The sequence below is a fragment of the Coturnix japonica genome, chromosome 1, assembly GCF_054131305.1.
Source record: "Coturnix japonica strain WE chromosome 1, WE-NBRP24, whole genome shotgun sequence".
Lineage (NCBI taxonomy): Eukaryota > Metazoa > Chordata > Aves > Galliformes > Phasianidae > Coturnix > Coturnix japonica.
In genome coordinates this window covers 120,827,312-120,848,961 of record NC_140663.1, presented here as the reverse complement: position 1 = coordinate 120,848,961, position 21,650 = coordinate 120,827,312, and the positions used below count along the sequence as shown (strand labels likewise).

General features: G+C 37.3%; 1 protein-coding gene across 1 annotated transcript in view; it reads left to right on the top strand.

Moving 5' to 3' along the window:
• VWA3B (von Willebrand factor A domain containing 3B) overlaps positions 1–21,650 on the top strand; it is a 58,544-nt gene that overhangs the window by 22,997 nt on the left and 13,897 nt on the right. The window contains 12 exon segments of the mRNA XM_032441591.2: positions 3,156–3,352; positions 3,958–4,112; positions 5,344–5,482; positions 6,801–6,932; positions 8,876–8,974; positions 10,667–10,849; positions 13,194–13,321; positions 14,586–14,755; positions 15,592–15,756; positions 17,037–17,076; positions 17,191–17,347; positions 21,190–21,308. Of these exon segments, the coding sequence (XP_032297482.2) occupies positions 3,156–3,352; positions 3,958–4,112; positions 5,344–5,482; positions 6,801–6,932; positions 8,876–8,974; positions 10,667–10,849; positions 13,194–13,321; positions 14,586–14,755; positions 15,592–15,756; positions 17,037–17,076; positions 17,191–17,347; positions 21,190–21,308 (1,684 nt within the window).

Here is a 21,650-nt window from a genome sequence, read left to right as displayed (position 1 = left end):
GCATTAGTCCCTGGCTTTAGAATATTTACTTGATGACTGGTGGTATTTTTTACTAAGTTGATATAAAGTTCAGGCTGAATTATCACATCTCATCAGTGATTTTGTGTAGCTCCAGTGTAGTTTATGTAGTGTAATTGCTTTTACTTTGACTGGTTGGAGGCTGGGGTTGGGCACCCTTTTCTGGACTACCTATTGAGGAACAATTTGTGCAGTTGGATGATCAGTCTCCTGAGCTCTTGGTATGTTGTGGTTGTGATGGTGAAGATTAGAAGCTGAGAGTTTTCTCTGCCTGAACTGGGTTTGAACATCTGACAGCAACATAAATCTGCTGGACTTAGTCTGCATAAATTCTTCCGCAAAGGCATAATACTCTTCTTTGTACTGATAATAGCATCTTCTGGATTAGCAGGGCTTTCCTTATGAAGTTAAACTGTTCTATCATAATGCATATGAACAAAAGGACCACAATAAAGCTGCAAAGGCAGCCCTAATTTGAGTGTTTACTTAAGTGTGTTTGACTATACAGCTTTAATGTTCTTGTAGTCTATGCCTTTGTACATAATAACTTCATAAACTGAATTAGAAGAAACAAAATAACAGCGTGATTTATTTTGGCAGTTCTTCAGCATTCTTCAACTTGACTGTTGCCCATTGATCCAAATAACTGCAGTACCTGCTTGTCTGTATTTCTTCCTGTTTTTCTCCTCTTGTTCCCTTTTTAAAATGCTCAGATGCAGAACAGTTTATTATAATGATTGTGGTGTTCTGCAAGAGAGGAAAAAGAGAAAATGAGGCAACTTTTCTGCTTACTATCTTGATAATGCTCTAGTTGCCCGAACTGAGATATGACTTTTTATGTAAAGCGTGTGAAAGAAAGAAAATGACTATATCCTTTTAAAAATGGGGTGAGTGCATTTGTGACAGTTGCTGAGCTTGCTGTGTTAAGAACGACAAGCAATGAGAAAGCAAATGTTTCCACATGAATAGGCTCTGCCCTTGCACCTGGACTGATGCTGTCTGATCTCTGTAGGTTTTTTTAGTTTAAATTAATATCTGTCTATATAGGTTTGTCTACAGACTCAGGATCTTAATATGGTTGTCACTAGCTGCATCTAAATAAACTAAGTGTTTATACTGCCTAGATCACTGACATTAATGCATGAAAAAATACATTCACCCTACTGTAAGACCTATTTATGAGTTATTTGGTTTGGGTGTATTTTATCAAGCTAGTGATGCAAAGCCCTTTATCCTCTTCCCTCTCTGATAAGTGAAAAAGGGAGAGCTGGCCTCCTCAGACATGGAGAAGGCTGGTCAGGCTTCTCACACCACTTGGGTCTGTGAACTTCTTAGTGAGGGATGGGGGGGAGCAAAATCCCTCCAAGTCTATAAGTAGAGCAAGTCCAAGATCACCTTGTGAGGCTGCAGTGTACAAGTCAATGGGGCCAGATGAATTGCATCCCAGGGTTCTGTAGGAGCTGGCTGAGTTGGTTGCCACGCCACTTTCTATCATATTTAAAAAGTGGCTGTCAGGTGAAGTCCCAAATGACTGGAAAAAGGAAAATATCACTCCTGTGTTCAAGAAGGGGAGAAAGGGAGCCTCACCTCTGTGCTAGGAGGATCATGCAGTGGATCCTCCTGGAAGAGGTGTTTAAGCACATGAAAGAAGAAGAAGTGATCTAAGACAGCGAGCATGGTTTCACCAAAGGCAGATCATGCCTGACCAGTCTGGTGGCCTTCTGTGGTGGAGTGATAGTGTCAGTGGACAAAAGAAGGACAACTGATATAATCTACCTGGATTTGTATAAGGCCTTTGTCATGGTGCCACGTCACAACCTTATCCCTAAATTGAAAAGGCACTGTTTTGAAGACTGGACTGTTTGGTAGATAAGGAATTGTTTGAACTGTCATAGCCAAAGGGTGGTGGTCCACTGCCCTATGTCTAGGTGGAAACTGGTCTTGGGATTGGGCTCTTCAACATCTTTTTCAACAACTTAAACAGCGTGATTGAGTGTACCGTCAGCAAGTTTGCACTAAGATGAGTGGTACAGTTGATACAACAGAAGGAGAGTTGCCACCCAGAGGGACCTGGGTATGCTCAAAAAGAAATCACATAAGAATTTTATGAGGTTTAATAATTCCTTCTTTGTGATGATTCTGCAGCTATTTATATTCTATGTTCTCTATCTTCTCATAGTTTTGTACCAGTTATAAAGGGATTTATTGGAAAGAATTGCTTGATAGGAAAGACAAAAAGCAAATAGTATAAACACAACAAAGTATGTAATAAAGATGAGTCAGAAATATCCACTAACTCCAGAGAAGACAGTGCAAATGGAACAAGTTCAGAGCAATGGGTAGCCTTCATGGAATTTAGCTGCCAAACCTTAGCAGTCTTTGCTGATCATATCAATTTAAACTTGACAAAATTTAGATGATAGGGATGTCAGAGGAGCACAGTTCTGCTGTAGGTGACTGCCAAAACTAAAATATCTGCTATGAATCTTGAAGATGTGAAAGCTTCTGGACAGACCAAGTATGGAATATTGCCTATGTGACAAAAGGTGTTTTCCTTCATCTTTTGACAAACATCTGAATTCTTCTAGTAAACCACGCTCTCTCTGTTTTTCTCCTCCATTAATCTAGCAACCATCTTTGGGTAAATTTGTGACACAGAAAGTTCTAGTGCACAGTCAGAAAGTTTTTGGGGAAAAAAATGGAAACGGATAGTTACAGCTGATAATATACTAGGCATTCTTAATGGCATTTCTATCTTCTTATGCAGTCTATCATTCTGGATTTTAAGTTTGAGGAATATCTGGGTGTTTATTATTATTTAATTTTGTGTTTTACTCAGAACTGATTTGGATTATTTTTCCAGGTTCTTCAAATTAGTTTTGCTGTCAGAATTAGAAATGATTCCCTAGACGACTAAGCCCATATTCAGACAATTAAATCAATGACATAATCATTTTTGTTGATTTCAAAACTATGTGTTGGTGGTTGTGTACAAAATTGAAACTGCTTAGGTGCCTAACAAAATTTAGGAGACAAATTTGATATTTTTGACTCCAGTATCATAGCCTGTTGAAAATAGCATATCTCAAATGAACCCTACTACACATGAGAGTTTTTTCTTGAATTTCCTTTATTAGGAACCGAAGCTGATCACCCATTAGAAGAGAATAAATGTAACAAGTATTTGACTTCTGAGAAGTGGCTGCAGAAGTACGGCTTGAAAGCTCAGAAGCTCACAGTGTACGATGCACTCGCTGATTGTACATTTCGCCATGCAGATGGAATTGTTGACATCAAAACTAAACCAGAGGATGAATCTTCACAAACTGATGCTGTGAGTAGCATTAGTTTTCCTTCGCAGCCTGTGAATTGTTAGGGTTTTATTTGTTTTGAAACTTGAAATGTCTATTGATAGTTGAATTTATGATAAAATGTATGATCTTGTTATGTGTTCTTTTGCTAAACTCAGTTTATTAGTGGAATGAGACAAAGATAGTCATGCATTGTTTCAGAGGGCTATTTGAAATTGATTATTCCTGGTCTACATACAATCTGCAAGGAAGAATGAGGGCTGGATTAAGCAGTGCCTTGGGTAAAGTTTGTTCATCATCTTCATATTTCCTTAGAAGAAACATTAGTATCTGCTTTTCCAGAGCTTGCAGGTCTTAAAATAAATTTGAATTCTTTTTTCTTCTATTTGTTTTTCTTGAGCTTTACCATCACGCTGTTCTGCAGGCTCCTGTTCTTGCAAGCTACAGGAGTAAAACTGGTTTCTACTGACTTGTTCTCGAAACAAATTCTGTGACCACGCTATTGTGCCCATTTCCTCACTTGATCATTTGTGATCAGCATGTACCTTTGAAGTCTGTTTACTAAATATTGTAGGACACAGCAAAAAAATGTGGCTTGGAACATGAAACCCGTTTTTCTTGGCTTTAGGAGACAAAGAGAAAGATAATTCATGCTAAATACTGCGACAAGTTTGTACATACCTTCTGGAAAGATGGATCTGTAGTTCATGTGTATGTTACTACAGAAAAGTATAGGCAGTATGAAGAGAAAATGAGGGCTGCTCTCAGACAAGTGGAAGGAAGGTTAGTGTTCTGTTACATAAAACATTTATATCTTTATATTTAACATTTTATATGTTACATAATTCCTAGCTTTCTTATCTACATAAAGAGATCAGAATGTTCAAAATGGATGTTGTAGATCCAAAAGGATCACTAAATATTGAAACCATGTTTCGTATATTAGGACAATGAGATGTCTCACTGATTAAAACAGGTTGTGAACTTTTGTTTTACTGCCACTTCTCCACCAAAATATAATAGTGTAATAATATATAATAAATATAATATTATATTTAGCAGGATCAGACAGAGTTCTGTTGTCCATTTTAATTTATCTTCATCTTGCTATATTTGGGATAAAGTTAACATACTGTGAAAAGAAAATCTGAGGTACAGCACCTTGGTGTGCTTATATTTTTGAAATCCAAGCCAAGATTACGGGTTTGTTGTTTAGAATAGTTTGTTTCACTGTTAAAATGTCTTGGTAGACTTCATCAAACACTGACTAATGGCATAATACCTGTCAGTAATGAATGTAATAGGTTCCTTTAAGTTTCAGTGATGCCATTTTTTTGAACCTCTGTGGAAGATGAGCCGTATTTTTTCCAGAGCCATTATATTTCCATCTGCTAAAATGCCTGTGTTTCAGAGTAGTCAAGTAGCTTATGACTCTCAAGGGAAATTAGATTTGAACCTGTTGCAGCCATTACTGAGGAAATGCTCTTGTACACAACCACATGCTTGCATGCATTTAACTGGCAGGCGTGCTTAAATCCTATTTAAAATGTAAAATGAAGTCTGTGTTTAAGGCCCTAGGTCAACAAGGCATTGAAGCATCTGTGTTACATTAAGACTCTTTAAAGTGGTCGAGTTCCTTACAGAATAGGTTCTCAAGTGGTTTTCTGAAAAGGGAGGCATTATTAGCATATGCTTAAATGATTTCTGGAGTTCAAGCTGGATAAGTTACAGGGGCAATAGATATAAATACTTTCTCATGGGATTTGCTAGCTCAAACTACTGGATAATTGATATTATAAAGTTGCTTTTCTTTTTTATCTGGTCTGTGTTCTGTTTGTCTCCAAATTCCTACTGAAATTAGAACACAGATTCGTTTTGCATTATTACATAGCAGCGGGTTATTGGCACATCAGAGTCAATATATTACCCATGAAAAAGACTGGTAACAGTGCATAAAGAACAGGAATAGAAAGCACAGCAGTACCATGTTTTACTCTTTTTCTTCCTTGCTCAGGATTAAGTGGCTTCAACAAGGAAGCAGAGGTCTCTTTGGGAATGTGTTTGAAGATGATGTCTATATTCTAATTGATACATCCCGGTCTATGATGGACAAGCTGCCACTAGTGAAGGAGAAAATATTTCAGCTCATCCAGGTTTGATGAAGTGATGATTCTGATGATTGAGGAGCCCTTTAGAGTAGGCTGACCTTTTCTGGATGGCTGTTATCCTATTTTTCATTTCTGTTACCCTATTCATCACTGGAATTCAAAAAATATTTTTAACATCCTTTTTTTTTTTTTTTTTTTTTAAATTCTTGTCCATCTGTACAAATGTTTGAAAGAAATCAGGAGGAAAATACATATATATAAGAGCAGTAAAACAGTGTAATTAAAGACCTGGAATTTTCATTTTCAGTTTTTAGCAGTGTTTACCAATTCCACTGGCATGTTGTGGTATGTATTTCCTACTTCAAAGATAGAGAGCACAGAGCATTTTGAGCTTGCCTGTATCTTGCACAGTCATTCAGAACTCTGCAAATTGACTTGTAAGGTGCAGCAATACCTTAGTAGCAGTGTGTACTGAAAAGTGTGGGATGTTCTAGAAATCTACAGTGATGTTGCTTGAGTTTACACTAATAGTTGAGAGAAACTGCTAAAATGGGATTGACTCTTTTAGATCTCTAAGAAGTAACTGATAAAAATTAAATTTTTTCAATTAAAATTAAAATTTTAAATTTTAATATAAAAATTCTATCAGTCTAACACTGATAGCAATCATTATTAGAGCTAGAAAAGGTAGAACTGTAACACAGAAGTTTTGAGCTATGTGTAAGTAACAGGATGTAGTATGATGCAGTCCTCTAGGCAGATCAACCTAGAAAGTGATGAGATATTGTACCAGAAGGTTTCACAGGCAACTGTACAGGAATGGTGATAAAAAAGGAGTCAAAGATCCCAGACTCAGGAAGTTTGTACTAGCTTGGACAACCTTCACTCCTTAAAACTTCTGTCCAAAAGCAGCTTCAGCAAATTCTTAATTCTCTCTTGTTGTCTTCATTCCCCTTGCTGGCCTCTGCATTTGATTCTTGTTCTCCTCCACAAAATAATGTCTTGTTTTGATTGTGATCTCATTTTCCTTTGTTAAGCTGTCATGTTTTCCTTATACCAATGTTCATACCTATGTTCCTTGCTCTCTCTTTCCTTCTTAGGCATTTGCTGTTCAAATAGTTGAGAAATATGAGTAAATGGAGACTTAAACATAGAAGTTCAAATTATCTTCATAATTACAGGCAGAAATCGTCTGTTCTCTGTCTGTCTCTTTGTGCCTATATGCCACAGCTAAGTATTATCATGATTTATTATGATGTAATCAGCTACATATGAGTTAAATGAAGTATTGCTGGCCAGTATTTCAAGATCCAAGTATTCTTGCTTTCAGCACTGAGTAAAATCTAGATTTTGTCTCTTGCAGGAACAATTGAGACACAAAAAGAGATTTAATTTTGTGAAATTTAGTTCCCAAGCGGTGGCATGGAGAGAGAAACTTGCTGAAGTTAATGAGGAGAATTTGCAAGATGCTTGGCTTTGGATCAAAGGGCTTGAGGTAACATGGAAGCTAATTAGCATGCAGCATGTTTGTACAAAGCTATATTTGTGTCCTTTGTATGGTTGGGGTAATTTTGGATTCATGAGGTATTTTACATGAATAAGCTGAGAATATAAAGATGATAAATAAACTTTCGTAGATCTGAGTACAAGCTATTATCTGTCAGTTATTATCTTTTAATAGTGGTCTTGTTTTAAAGATTATATTAATTTTCTACTTACAGCCTGCTACATCTAATAGCTACAACACCAGCAAATTTGATTTCTTCATGAATGATGACAGTGCTCAGATCCTGGTTCTAAACTTATCACTCCTGCTGTGGGCATACTGCCTCTATGAGGGCTGGAGCTGATGGACTCACAGCTGGGAGCTGATACAGGAAACTGTATGGCTGCAAGCAGTGCTTGTGAGCTGCAGGAACATGTCTAGTCCCTTTTGGTGCAAAGACAGACGGCTGACTTTGAGCTGTAGAGGAACATGAGAGCAACGATATTCAGACCAAGCATCACTCTATCTGCCCAATACTCTTTTTCTGACATTGGCCAAAAGCTGAGTAATTTTCCCTGAAACAGAGTTGAAATGCTCATAGTCAGCCCCAGGAAGTAACTGTTAAACTTAAAAACTTAAAAATGCCTTTGGAATTAATAATATTTAAAACGTGGAGGGTTTCAGATTTTTAAAACATTGATATGGACAGTGTGCATTTGTAACAGTAGTTGCTAAGAAAATGAACAGCTTTCATTATAAGGTACATAGTCTTTTCTCTCATATCATCAGCATCACTGTTCTTTCCCATGATATAGCAGAAGTAGTTATGTTGCAGATCAGTTCCAGGCCATCTACCATTATTAAAAATAGCCAGGATGGGCAATTTGCACGTAATTACAGGTGCTGTGTATCTTGAATTTTATAATGCGTGCTGAAATATTGGGAATATTGGGTATATTTAACATAGAGAAAATGGCTCAGACCAAGTATTTCATGTGGGTAGGTACTGTTAAGATTTTTCTATGGATTAGTAAACAGGATGATAAAGCATCTGACCTGTCATGTTACCTGGGACATATATTCTCATGTAGATGTAGAATAACCTCCTAGACTGTACCTCCTATTTCATTTTATCTGTTTTACCTTCTCTGCCAATTCTAGTAAAACTGTTTGCTGGAGTGATGAACTGGGAGTAGGTTTAACACAGTTAATAGGACTGAAGAAATAATTTTACCTTTGAACATAGTTTTACATGCATGATATTAGTGGTTTATATTTATCTTCTATAACACATTAAATACATGGATCCTGGGTCTCTTCTCACACCACTACAGTCCTCACTGCTCTGCATCAAGACTGATGCTCAGCGTTATGATAGCACAAAACTCCCTTTTAGGAATTTTGCTTTAAAAGAATAAGACTGCGACTCAATGAAACAGTTTTCCACGCTGACAAAGCCTTAATTTGCCCTGGAATTTGGAAAGCTTGCATATTCAGTGTTTGAAAAGTAGAAATCTGAAGATATGAGTTGTAGTTTTTTGGTTCCTTTAAGCTGTGAAATGCATTTCAGTAAATGTAGAGTTGTATTTTCTCAAAAAATAAAAAAGAGATCATGAACTCTGCATAAGAGAATGACAGAAATTACTCAAACATAAAGATTTTAGGTATCTCATTATTGCTTTACCCTGTATTTTTAGTTATTACATTTCTTTCCACAGCTCATATTGCTGTTGCTCAGCATTTTATATTTTTGCACAATTACTGAATACCAATTTGGTACCGATTTATGCTATGTTGACACTTACTTTGATAAGTAAGAATTTTCACCATTTTCTTGCTAATTTCAGTTCCAGAATACCCCTTGAATCACTGTCATCATGAATTTAACTACAGAGAGAAAGAACTGGTAGCGTTTATAACTGCTTCTTCATTTGTTTCTCTTTGGTTGTTAGGTTGGAAGTTCCACAAATACACTCAGAGCTCTCCAAATTGCTCTTGCTGATGCTGACACTCGGGCTATTTATCTCTTGACTGATGGGAGACCTGATCAGGTATTTCTGAAATGAGAAAACAGAAAACGCAGTGGTGTGGTGCTACACTGGTAGTGTCAGAACAATGAAGCAAACTGTATGAGATGAATGTTGCACCTTCAGAGCAGAGTGTCTTGGAGGTTGTCATAGTAATTCAAAATTGCACTTGAGATATATGTTGTTAGAGAAGGGATTTGGTTAGAGCTCTTCTCCCAATGTCTAGTCTTTGATGCATGGTAACATTGATCTTTCTAACTAGTTGATTTAAGGATCATTAATTGGTTAAACATGAAGGTTGGATCTTCACATCTGAACGTAGGATTTATATTAAAACTTGTGTAGGGCAGGTCTCTCATGAATCAAAAATTAAAGATAACAATGTTTGTCCTATTCTATGCTTGGAATTAAATATTCAAACTACCCAACATGCAGGAAGAGTCATTTCAAAAATACTTTATTTACTAATGAAAATGTACCTTTGTTTAAATAGTAGATATGAAGAAAAATCCTGACTTTATTTAGATAAACAACTGGGCTGGAAGGCTTATAAAATTAATTACTGAAGTATATGGCAGAAATAATACCTTGATGATTTTTCATGTGTTTTCCAACCTGAGCAATTCTACGATTCAATTCTATGTTTGCATTTCTTCTTGTTCTGCTTTTCTTGATTAAAGGAAGATAGCCCAGGGTGAAGGGCTTCCAAGTGATTTGAATATCAAAACATAAACTTGATTTAAATTTACAGATGTGAGACTTTAACTTACATCTTTGAGTGTTGTTTTTAATTCTAGGTTTATTTTTTAATGTTTTCTGCAGGCAGGTTGGTTGTTATTGGCTGTCACGTGTTAAAATTATCAATTTGTAACTGAAAAGTATCTGTATTGTTTGGCACTTCTGCAAGCTAGGAGCATATATTCATATTTTATTTGTGAGCAATTAGGCTTAACATACAGCTAGACTCCACATTAAATATTTTTCTGAAGAGAGTAATTAATTAATACTTTTTTAACCTATGTAATAGTTGATTTTATGACATAATTCTTTAGAGGGAAAGTGCAAAATGACCAAGATTGCCATCATTATTAAAGTTCAGAAAACAAACATATTGGAAATCTCATGAAAAAGCCAAACATATCAAGATTTATGACAGTGTATGAGGAGCCATTATATTATCAGAAGTTGGTGATCCTTCAACATTGTCTATAGATGATCTTAAACTTTCTCACATAGCTTTTATATCTTTATTGGAAGAGGAACACAAGCTTTACTTATTTCTCCACCTCTGTTATGTTTTCTGGTATTGAATCATCTTGTCATTGAAATAAATCAGTTTAATCAAAATATCAGCCATTTTTATCCAGTGATATACATGTAGTGATTCTAAATACTAATGTAGTAGCTTGATTTCCTTTGCTTTAATAAACTTTAGGACTTAAGAAACAAAGTGTGCTGATTATCATTTAATTTTAGTTTGATTAGAGTATCCTGTGACCTAATGCATTGTCAGTGTTTCAATTTCAGTTTTAAATTAGCTTATTTCATAAAATTATGAAATAGTCAATTCATGCAAAATGCATATTTTTAACCATCTATACTTACCAGTGTCTAAGCAACAGTGTGGCTGATTTAATTCATGCAAGTTCTCCTTATTATGTTAAATTTGATTTAGATGCCATCTGTTTCATACATTTTTGTTTGTTTGTTTTTCAGCCCCCTCAAACAATTTTGGCTCAAGTCCAGCTTCATCCTAAAGTTCCCATTCATACTGTATCCTTCAACTGTGATGATACAGAAGCTAATAAATTTTTGCATGAACTCTCTACTGAAACAGGGGGACGCTTTCATTATTACAACGTTTATTCAACTGATCTTGGTGTTGCAACGTCTAGTGATGTGAGTAGTTAAAAATGTTTGATTCTTCATAGAATCATAGAATGGCCTGGGTTGAAAAGGACTACTGTGATCATCTAGTTCCAACCCCCCTGCTATGTACAGGGTCAGCAACCACCAGACCAGGCTGCCCAGAGCCACATTCAGCCTGGCCTTGAATGCCTCCAGGGATGGGGCATCCACAACCTCCTTGGGCAACCTGCTCCAGTGCGTCACCACCCTCTGTGTGAAAAACGTCCTCCTAATATCTAACCTAAACCTCCCCTGTCTGAGTTTAAAACCATTCCCCCTTGTCCTGTCACTATCAACCCTTATAAACTGCTGTTCCCCCTCCTGTTCATACATTCCCTTCAAGATCTGGAAGGCCACAGTGAGGTCTCCCTGAGGTCTTCTCTGTTCCAGGCTAAAAAAGTCTAGTTCCCTCAGCCTTTCCTCACATGGGAGATGCTTCAGCCCTCTGATCATCTTAGTGGCCCTCCTAAAAAAATAAAGCCTACAGCACCTGCTGTTCCCAGGAGGTGTTCCATCCATTAACCAGGCCTGACCCTGTTTAGCTTCTGAGATCAGACAACATCAAGCATTTTCAGGGTGGGATGGTTGTAGAATTCTCCATGCTGTTGAAGAAACCACAGGGCACATATTGCAATTCCACAGCAATTGCACAAACCAACCAAACAAAACAAACCCAAGCACATAGACCAAATTAATCCCTGTCTCATAAATAAACTTCTGTTTAAAATGAAACTGCTTTCTGTCATCCAAGTGAATGAGAGATTGCAGAATTGAGTTCTGCTGAAAGTTTGCTCTACAATAGCCACTAGAGCGAGACCTACGATGTGTAAAATTCCTAGAGTAGTAGTTACTCTAGGAAGTAACTACTTCTAGAGAAGTAGTTAGTTCACGTATAACTTATGAGTTCAGTCTAACAATTCCCACTAGAAAATTTCTGAATGGACTAGCAGATATGCCCACTTAAAGTGTATCTTTTTGTAACTAAAAGTTAAAACTCCCTTAATTATCTCCACAAATTTTAGAAATTATGGAAGTAGAACCATGAGAACAAGACAGTAGCAGGCAGTTCAGAACTTCACAGATGCTAATTAAAAGAAGAAAGGTGTGAAAATACTCCAGGTCTTGAAAGATAGCAGAGACTGCACTGGCCAATTTGAGTGATGCTGCTGATGTGGACTGTGTGACATTGCACGCTGGAAAGATGAGTGCTAGAAACTGTGTTATCTGTGTCAGGCCTTTTTGCCCTGTGGGAGTTGTACAGGCTTTGGAATTTCCTTCCTGTTTCCTGCTGTAGTCCAAATGATTCCCAGTCAGTTCACTTTCAATATGTTCTCAAAAAAGTCCTTCACTTGCATTTTTCAGGACAGAATGTGTGATATAACTGATCTATAGAGTGACATCAGTTATTAGTTTAGTTTAGCTTAGCTTAGTTCAGTTTAATTAATTAATTTCTTATTCAGAATGAAGGAAACTACTAAACTACTCATTAAAGTATTCAGAAATATGACTGCTCACATCTCAGGGAGTATCTATCTGCCTTGTTAGGGTATGCTTGTCCTTTTTCTGAAAAGGAATAATAGCTTGAAAGACTGTATTGCCACACACACATTCATCTTGTTCTGCTATAGACTTATTTATGCTTACAGAAAGTGAATAAAACAATCTTGGGTTTAGGAAATGGGAAGACTACATGAAAAAATGCTGAACTGAGTCAAAAGTACTGTGTCCAGGCTGCCCCAGGCACAAGAAAGACATGGAACTCATGGAGTTCCACGAGGAGGACCATTCAGATGATCAGAGGGCTGGAGCACCTCTCCTATGAGGAAAGGTTGAGGGAACTGGGCTTGTTTAGCTTGGAGAGCAGAAGGCTCCAGGAACACCTCACTGTGGCCTTCCAGAACTTGAAGGGAGTGTATGAACAGGAGGGGGAACAGCTGTTTACAAGGGTGGACAGTGATAGGACAAGGGGGAACGGTTTTGAACTGAGACATGGGAGGTTTAGATTAGATATTAGGAGGAAGAAGTTTTACACACAGAGGGTTGGTGATGTACTGTAACAGGTTGCTCAAGGAGGCTGTGGATGCCCCATCCCTGGATGCATTCAAGGCCAGGCTGGATGTGGCTCTGGGCAGCCTGGTCTGGTGGTTGCCAGCACATAGCAGGGGGTCTGAAACTGGATGATCTCTGAGGTCCTTTTCAACCCATGCCACTCTATGATTCTATTCTTAATGATTCTTAAAATTATTTTTATCAAAGCTTTCATAGTTTCAGTTCAGTTCAGTAATGAAACTTGTTGGGAGTAATTGTAATAAAAATCTGATTTTCTTTTTGACAGAGTGAAGATATACGTCTGTTAAAACAAGAGATTGAACAGGGAGAAAAAGACCTAGAGAAAGTGAAGACTTTTCATGCTGAATGTCTGATGCTGGACTGTTATAAAGAAGAAAATAATACAGAGAATAGGTATGTCTTCACACTGCCATGACACTAACAGGAAATAGGAACTCTCTGCTAAGATTCTCCTTTGTCATTGTCTTAAGTAACCTCTGACACTGTCCTCTTTAAAGAAAAAGATTGTATTTTTTTTTTTTTAATGAAATAGTCACACTTATGGAAATGAAAAATTTGGAAAAATATATGAATATTGTGATTCCTGAAATGGTAATAAAATAGTAGGTAGTTTCAAATTATAGGATCATAGATCATTCTGAGTTGGAAGGGACCCTTAAGGATCACTGAGTGCAACTTGAATAGAATATGGAATAACTGAAATATTGGGATGGAATAATTGATGCAATGAGATGAAAATATTTTATTGTTTCTGGTAAAGATGTTCCTTCCAAACTAGAGAATTGATAAAAAATTATTGTCCATGGGTAGAGTTGGCTTGGTGCTTTATGACTAGAATGTTCCTCATTGGAATATGCTAACTGAAACAGAAATTACTTACAAATGAATTTGTTTAAAAGAGCAAATTGGCAAACACGATGGATAAAGTTCAGCTTACTTTGTCATGTTTTTGATCTTATACTGCATTTCTGTACGTTTGTGCCATATTTGTCTCTGCTTTTTATCAAGAGATAAGGAATCTCATTAAAAATAGTTTGCTGTTCAGCGTCAGATGAAGAACTTGTTGGAAGTCTTATGGTGCCAAGAATGGCAGTTCAAACAGAGGTCCTTCTACAGTGTAGTGGAGTCAGACTCCTGGGCCACTATGGTAAAGTTTTCAGCGTGGCTGATTAAGCTGATTTCCATCTGGGGAGCAAAGACAGACAGATTCAAACATGAAGTTAATTATAGTCTCTATAGGAGAGAAGCATTAATAAAAAGAAGGGAAGAGCTTGCCTGGTGCCTCATTCATCTGTGCAGTAACAGTACAAAGACAAAAAGTATGTAATCATACTTAGTCTGGTCTTTCCCCCCAAATTTGAAGTAACTATTACAGAACATTCTGACCTTATTAAAGCTGTGAGTGAGGGTAAAGGTAACAAAGATCTTTTAGACTCAAGAACAACTTTTAAATAGCTCAAGAAACCAACAATATTTTAATCTCCTTTGAGCTCCCTTTTGAAATACAAACTAGGATAACAGAGAAAATATTTTGCACCGTTGGAAACATTTGTATGTTTGTGTATCTATACTTTTTGAGGTCTTCAACTTAGTGTTTTATAAACCAGTGATATCTTACGCTTGAGGTCATTTACAGCTTGTTTCTTCTTTTTGTCAGTGATCAGAAGCCAACACAGACTTTGTCTTCAGAGATTGAACATGTGGAAGAGCACAGCAGGCTGTGCTGTGCTTTACAAGAGCCAGCACTGGGTCCACATCGGCGTACTGGATACACCTGGCAAGCCAATGGTGAGAATCCTGTTCGAAGGAAGAAAGCATTATTTGCAGGTATGACTGAAATGAACTGAAGCTTTTGTTAAAATTAAGTCACTAGTTTGAAAATAGACTGTTTATAATAGAAAAAACCATCCCTTGCTGGGGAAACAGATGAAGCCTTTGATGAAGCCTTTAATTGCTATCTTTCTGAAATTCTATCTGATTTTTGCTTTTCACTCATAGAATCATAGAATCACAGAATGGTTTGGGCTGGAAGGGACCTCACAGCCCACCAGCCCCAACCCCTGCCATGGGCAGGGCTGCCCCCCACCAGCTCAGGCTGCCCAGGGCCCCATCCAACCTGGACTTGAGCTCCTCCAGGGATGGGGCACCACAGCTTCTCTGGGCAGCTGTGCCAGCACTTGCCCTATCGCTATCTGACCTCCCTCCTAAGTTCCTTTTAAGTACTTACTTAACACAGACAAATGTCTATTTATGTTTCACAGACAGAACATTTTGAAGTCTCTGTAAGCAGTTCTTCAATATATTAAATGCTTAATTCTTTTCATACCAAGTAAACACGTTGTTGGTGAGAGTAAGAAGCTGGTCGATTTTTCACTAATTACCAGCATTTCTTGCAGTAATGTTTCTCCTTGCTACACTTGTAACACTGTTTTTTCTTTGATGTATTCTTTGTATGCCAGTTTGAATTAGGTTTTCCTGGTTTGGTGTGAAGAAAGTATTCACCCTTGGGAAAGTAGAAACTACCACTGAAGTAATGTTGTGTTTGAGGTCTTGTGTGGTTCTTTAAAAATTGGGACTGGATACCAACAAGGAACTCAGAAATCCCCAGCATGTGTTTGACAAACAAGCTTGCTGTTTCTTTCTTTCCTTTTCAACACCTGCAGAGCAAACAAAGACGAGTATGCTGCGAATCCTGAGCCGTGGAGTGAAATCAAGGGAAAAAAGCCCAGAGCAAAGAGAATCCCCTGAAAAAAAGAGCTTTTCTGTCAGAAAGAGTATGAAGTGCACAACTGTTTTGAAAGGCAGGTTTACACAACAGGAAGCTCTGGGTAGGTCAGCTGATAACATTTCTCCTGATATGTTTGCAATGAATAGTGCCTTTTTTGAGGAAAGGCTGTGTATACCCACAGTGAGAAGGACCAGAGCTCAACTGAACTGAGATGCAAAGAGCTGGACACACAAGAGGATATTGTAACAAGATCCTCACAATTGCAGTCATACTCCTGCCAATGCCAAAGCAGGTTTACAGCAGCTTAGTTATGTCCAAAGCATGTGTCAGCTATAATTGCACTGTATGCTAGATTGCTGAAAGGAGATCACAGTGACTTCTTATCAATGGGGTAAATAGTTCTTGAGAGTCTCTTGTCATGCCACATTAATATATTGTTGTGTTACAGTAATTCTTAGTTTTGTACTATATTTGGGGCTAAAACAACCAATTTGCTACCAATATAAAAGGAATTTGAGCTTGTGTTAATGCATCTGGACAAGAAGAATGTGTTTGTGAATGATGTTTATATAGTAAAAGTACTTCCAGTCAGGCTTGTATATATGTCCAGGTAGTTTTAATTTCTCTTGGTGATTCATGGAGTTCTAAACTTTATGGTAGATCTTGTAAGTTCTTCTATAGCCTCAACTATAATACTTAAAGATCACAGAATCACAGAATTATCAAGGTTGGAAAAGACCTAGAAGATCTAGTTCAACCATTACCAATACTTCCCAGCTAAATCATATTCCTCAACACAACATCCAAACGTTTCTTGAACACTCCCATGGTCAGTGACTCCACCACCTCCCTGGGCAGTGCATTCCAATGCCTGACTGATGTTTTGACTTTTTATGTTTCACTGTCTTACTTTAAGTCTTGTTTTTTGTATTTTACATACACATGCAGATTTTCATAGTAGTATATATGATATTATCTTTTCCTGGTCATTTCTTTAGTGATAGTACTTTGTACTACATCTTGAACTGCGGAATAGACATCAGTCTTTCTTTTCAGTTACAGGAAATGAATAAATACAACATTCCAAGTCTTCTTTTAAAATTAAATTATTCACCATCTACTTTATAGGATTTCTCATTAATTAATTAAGATATATGAGACATATAATAACGCTGTTACTATTGACCAAATACCAAGAAGCAGAGGAAACGTTATTTTCATTGATTAATTTAGTAACTGAAATAGATGTTACTGTGTAGTCCTTATGACACTATGAGTAGGCTCAAATAAGTAAATTAGATTATTCCTGAGCTAGCATGTGAATGTGTGCTTTTGTGTGCTCAAATACTGTAACAATACAATGCAAATGTTTTCTTTCAGATGTGAAAATGCAGAAAACTAGGAAAAGGACATCTAAAAGGTATGTGTTCGCATGTGTAGTCACATCACAAAATTTGTAGTTTATGTTTCTCTCCAAAGAAATCAAAATTCTCAGGTGCACTTCTACCTTTGTCTTATAGTCTTTTGTTTCTAGTTCTCTAGATATCTCTTCCGCTCTTTGGTTAAAGACTCATGGCCTGATTGCTAGGCGGCTCACCATCATGGATGCCTTAGCTCCTACAGCTGTCCCACATAGCACTAAATACATCCCAGTTCTGGACAAGCATGTACTTTCAAAAGTATTTGATGAGGTAAAGCTTTTGTGTTGTTTCAAAGCAAAAATAAACCTTGGTATTGCTTTTAAATCTCTCTCTCTCTCTCTATATATATATATCTAACTTGCTTCCATAAATTTCATTAATTCATTACATTGTCTAGTGTTCCTTGTAGATAGCTGAGGTGCACTAAATGTTTAGTGTAATGTTCATTTATCTACCAGGAAGAACAACAATCTTAATAGTACTTCATGCGAGCTGTACTATTTACTTCTTGAGCTATGTATTTTTCTTTCACAGTTACCAGTGGATGGCAGTGTGCAGCCATCAGGTGCTCAGCAATTTCTTGAAGGTCACAGTCACTTCTCATTCATATTAATTCACCGGGGTACTGTATTCTAGGTCCATAAAGTTGTTTGGAATAACGTGCAGGTACACAAAACCTACAAATGTAGGTTTGTGGCTTTTCGAGTTTTACAAGTCTACCCTAAAGATGTTTTAAAAAGAATTGGAATTCAGTAATTAAAATCTAATTTTGGTAGTTGTATAGAATTATGAGATTCTAGAGGTGCAAAATTCATGATGAATTATGTATTGCAAAAATGTAGATGCCATTCCCTTTAAGGGAAATCCCTTTTGTGTCAAGTTTCTCTAAATCAATTCTTATGAATGCTACGTTAGTCCTATGAACACATCGCAGCTCATTTTGAGCAGTGACTGATTTCTGAGCAGTCACGTCTTTCTCCATCTTCTGAATACAGCTACTAAGTAGGGATCTTTCTTCCACCTTTCTAAATGAAGACTCCTTTGAATACTTTCCAAACAATCCTCAGCTGCATTTGAACTGCTATTTGCAAAAATGGTCTTTGGAAATAATGGTCTTTGAAATTATTTCAAAACTGTGATTCAGCAAGGACTATGCTACATGTATTCTTATAATGGCATTTCATGTGAGTTTGTGCTAGACTAATTTAGCTGTTCAGTTTGCAGTGCTGCAGTCTTGGGGCAGAGTGGCTGAAGGACTGTGTGGAGGAAATGAGCCTGGGGGTGTTGGTTGATGCTTGGCTGAACATGAGCCAGCAGTGTGCCCAGGTGGCCAAGAAGGCCAACGGCATCCTGGGTTGTATCAGAAATAGTGCTGCCAGCAGGAGCAGGAAGTGACTGTCCCTCTGTACTCAGCTCTAGTGAGGCAGCACTTTGAGTATTGTGTCCAGTTTTGGGTTGCTCACTAAAAGAAAAACATTGAGGCCCTGGAGCTTGTCCGGAGGAGGGCAAGAAGCTGTGAGGGATCTGGAGCACAAGCCTTATGGGGAGCAGCTGCAGGAACTGGGATTGTTCAGTCTGGAGGAGTCTCGGGAGACCTTATTGCTCTCTACAGTGACCTGAAGGGAGGTTGAGGTGAGGTGGGGGTCAGCTTCTTCTCCCATGTAACTAGAGAGAGGGCTAGAGGGAATGGCCTCAAATTGAGCCAATAGAGGTTCTGGTTGGATATTTCCTTTCCAAAAGAGTGGTCAGGTGCTGGAACAGGCTGCTCCGGGAAGAGAAAGAGTCACCTTCTCTGTAGGTGTGTAATAAATGTTTAGATGTTGTACTGAGAGACATGGTTTTGTGGGGAAGTATTGGTGGTAAGTGGATGGTTGGACTGCATGATCTTTGAGCTCATTTCCAACCTTGGTGATTCTGTGATTCTGTGATTCTGTATCCAGAAAAAAGTAAATCTGTTTGGAGACTTATCTAAATTACATTGTAGTAGTTCTGGATAAACCTTCGCTACAGAACCATCTGTGTTTCTATTGCAGGTTGTGACATCCTCAGTACAGCTTTTCAAGTTAGGAATTTTTGACTCAGTGCTTTAACCAAAATAGTCGTGTTCAAATTCAACCAGAACAGGGAATCTTCTTATCAATCTAAACTGAGAAATATTTTTGCAGAGTTATTGTGCTTTAGTTTTGTCTTTAGAATTTCAAATGCTCTGATTTGAAACGAAAGCTGTTCTGAAACAAGTGACTTGATATGAAAGTACTTCTCTTAGAAAATGACAAAACATTTTGGCACTAAAAAAGCCTCCTTGTCATTTTTTTTTCCATCCGAATCCATCAAATTTCAGTTGAGTTTGTGAACAGTTTCCATTCTCAGAAAGTATGCTTAGTATTTCACATTTACTATTTGCTAAGAACACGCTCTGTTCCAGTTTTATTCTTTAATATTATAAGAATCTGTTCAGATTTGTTGGTCCTCCGCAATCTATTTGGAGCTTTTTCCTAAATGCGTTTAATATGAAAATAAGTAATGCTTTTTGTACCTGGAGTAGCTCTGGGAATTTGTAAGGGAATGGCACAGAGGGCTTCTGCATAGTGAATCCCTACTGAACTTTTGTAAACTTGGTTGCAGTAACATAGCAAACAACAATCAGGGCATTATAAGGCTGGTTCTTTCAGTTCCTTGCCTTCCATCTTTTGAACTTCACCTGGAAATGACAGGTAGCCAGACTGCATAGCTCACAGTTGTGAGCAGAGATTTGCCTCATCTGTCTACTTCACTGGCACATTCCCATTAATCTTAGCTTCTAAGTGATTTTAAAATTAATCCAACATGTGGAGCCCTGATGTGGACTGGCAGTGAAATGACAGAGATTTATAAATCAGACATCTTCTGGAAGAGAGATTTGCAGCTGAACAACCAGCTGCAAATAGGGAGTGGAAGTCACACTTGCTGGAAAAAATGGTTCTTCAGAAGTTATTTGGAATCCAGCAAGGTTGAGATGATTCAAACATGCACATATGCACACACAAGCACTGAAAAGTGCTTTTTGTTACTCCTTAAAGCAGTTTTGTTATTGCTTTATTTTCTGATTGCTTGCCTTGTCCCTCCTAATAGTGGTTTTAGTTCTATTTAATATCATCCATCTTTTTGACATTAAATCCTCATCTCAGACAAGCACTTGGAGGAGCTTAACATTCAGCCACACATACTGAAGACAGTTTTGGGGAGAGCAGCGTTCTCCACCTTCTCTATTTCCTTATATTGTTTCTCTTTAAAATAATCATCCTAACTCTGGTAAATAAATGCTTTTATTGGAACTGCTGAGAAATTAGAAAGGCTGAAGGATGATGGAACTTTGAACTGAGAGATGGGAAGGCATCTTTCTTCCTTTCTATCATCCTTTTCCACCCTTTTCTCAGTCTTTTTAAGATGTACTAAAGCAGTGAATTTGCCTTATGAGGATGATATGTTGTGAGCTTTGAGAGAGATGGAGGTTGCTGGTTCTGACCAAGCTCATTTAGTTCCCAAACCTTACTGCGGTCAATTAAGACAAGTTTCAGTGAGTGATATCCACCTTGCTCTATTTCTGGTGATCAGTGATCATTGTAGCCAAAAATCTCCCTCTCTCTGGCTTTGATTTCTTAATTCCTTAGAAAATGCAGTCTTCCAGGGTAAGAGTGTTAAATACACTTAAATGTTCTTTAAATCTACACTTCTATAACCTATTATATATGTCTGCTAGAATTAGATTCTAGTAACTATAAGGATGTGTTGTTTTAAAGCAGTGCAATACGAAATACGCTCTTAATATAGGTGTGCTTGTTTCCCTTTCATTATTAGAGTGAGTTTTTTAAAAGTACTGATTTAGCCAGAATTAACTAGTAGTAATTGTGATTTGTCCTGTCCTGCAATAATTGATTTGCAACTTCTGTGTGAAAGGACTGTCTCATTTCACAATATCTTATTAACTTATTGAAAATATGTTAATTCAGGCATTTCTTTTTGATGTTTAATCAACCTTGGATCCTCAGATCCTAGACTCATGGGCGTTCTGTTGTTCTGATGGAGGAAAAGTTGTATGATAAATGATGTCTTTCTCTTTTCCTGTACCATAGATACTGTCATTGGCCCATTTGAGCAGTGACAAGAAGCGGATCACACTAATTAATCCTCAGGCAGTGAATCTTGATGCCTATAAAGAGAAGTTGGAACAAGCAATTAAATCCTATGAAAGGCAAGTCTACTCATAAGAAGTGTATCCTATTTGCAGTCTAAAATCTTATTTTTCTTATGTAGTGAATACTTGCCTACACATTGTTTGCTTGAAGTTGGTAATTCCACATGTTGTCAACTCATTATCATCAGTGTCAAATCATTAATCATTAACATGTAAGAGAAATGTTTATTTTCTTTAGTCAAAATGAAGAATATTAAAAACAAACCCACAATATATAAAAGACAGAGAGATAATAAATAACATATTACTGTTTAATGACTAATATATATATATATATTTTTATGTCTGGGAATAAACCTGAAAGTATTTTTTTCCAGAAGAACCCCTTTAAAACCACAG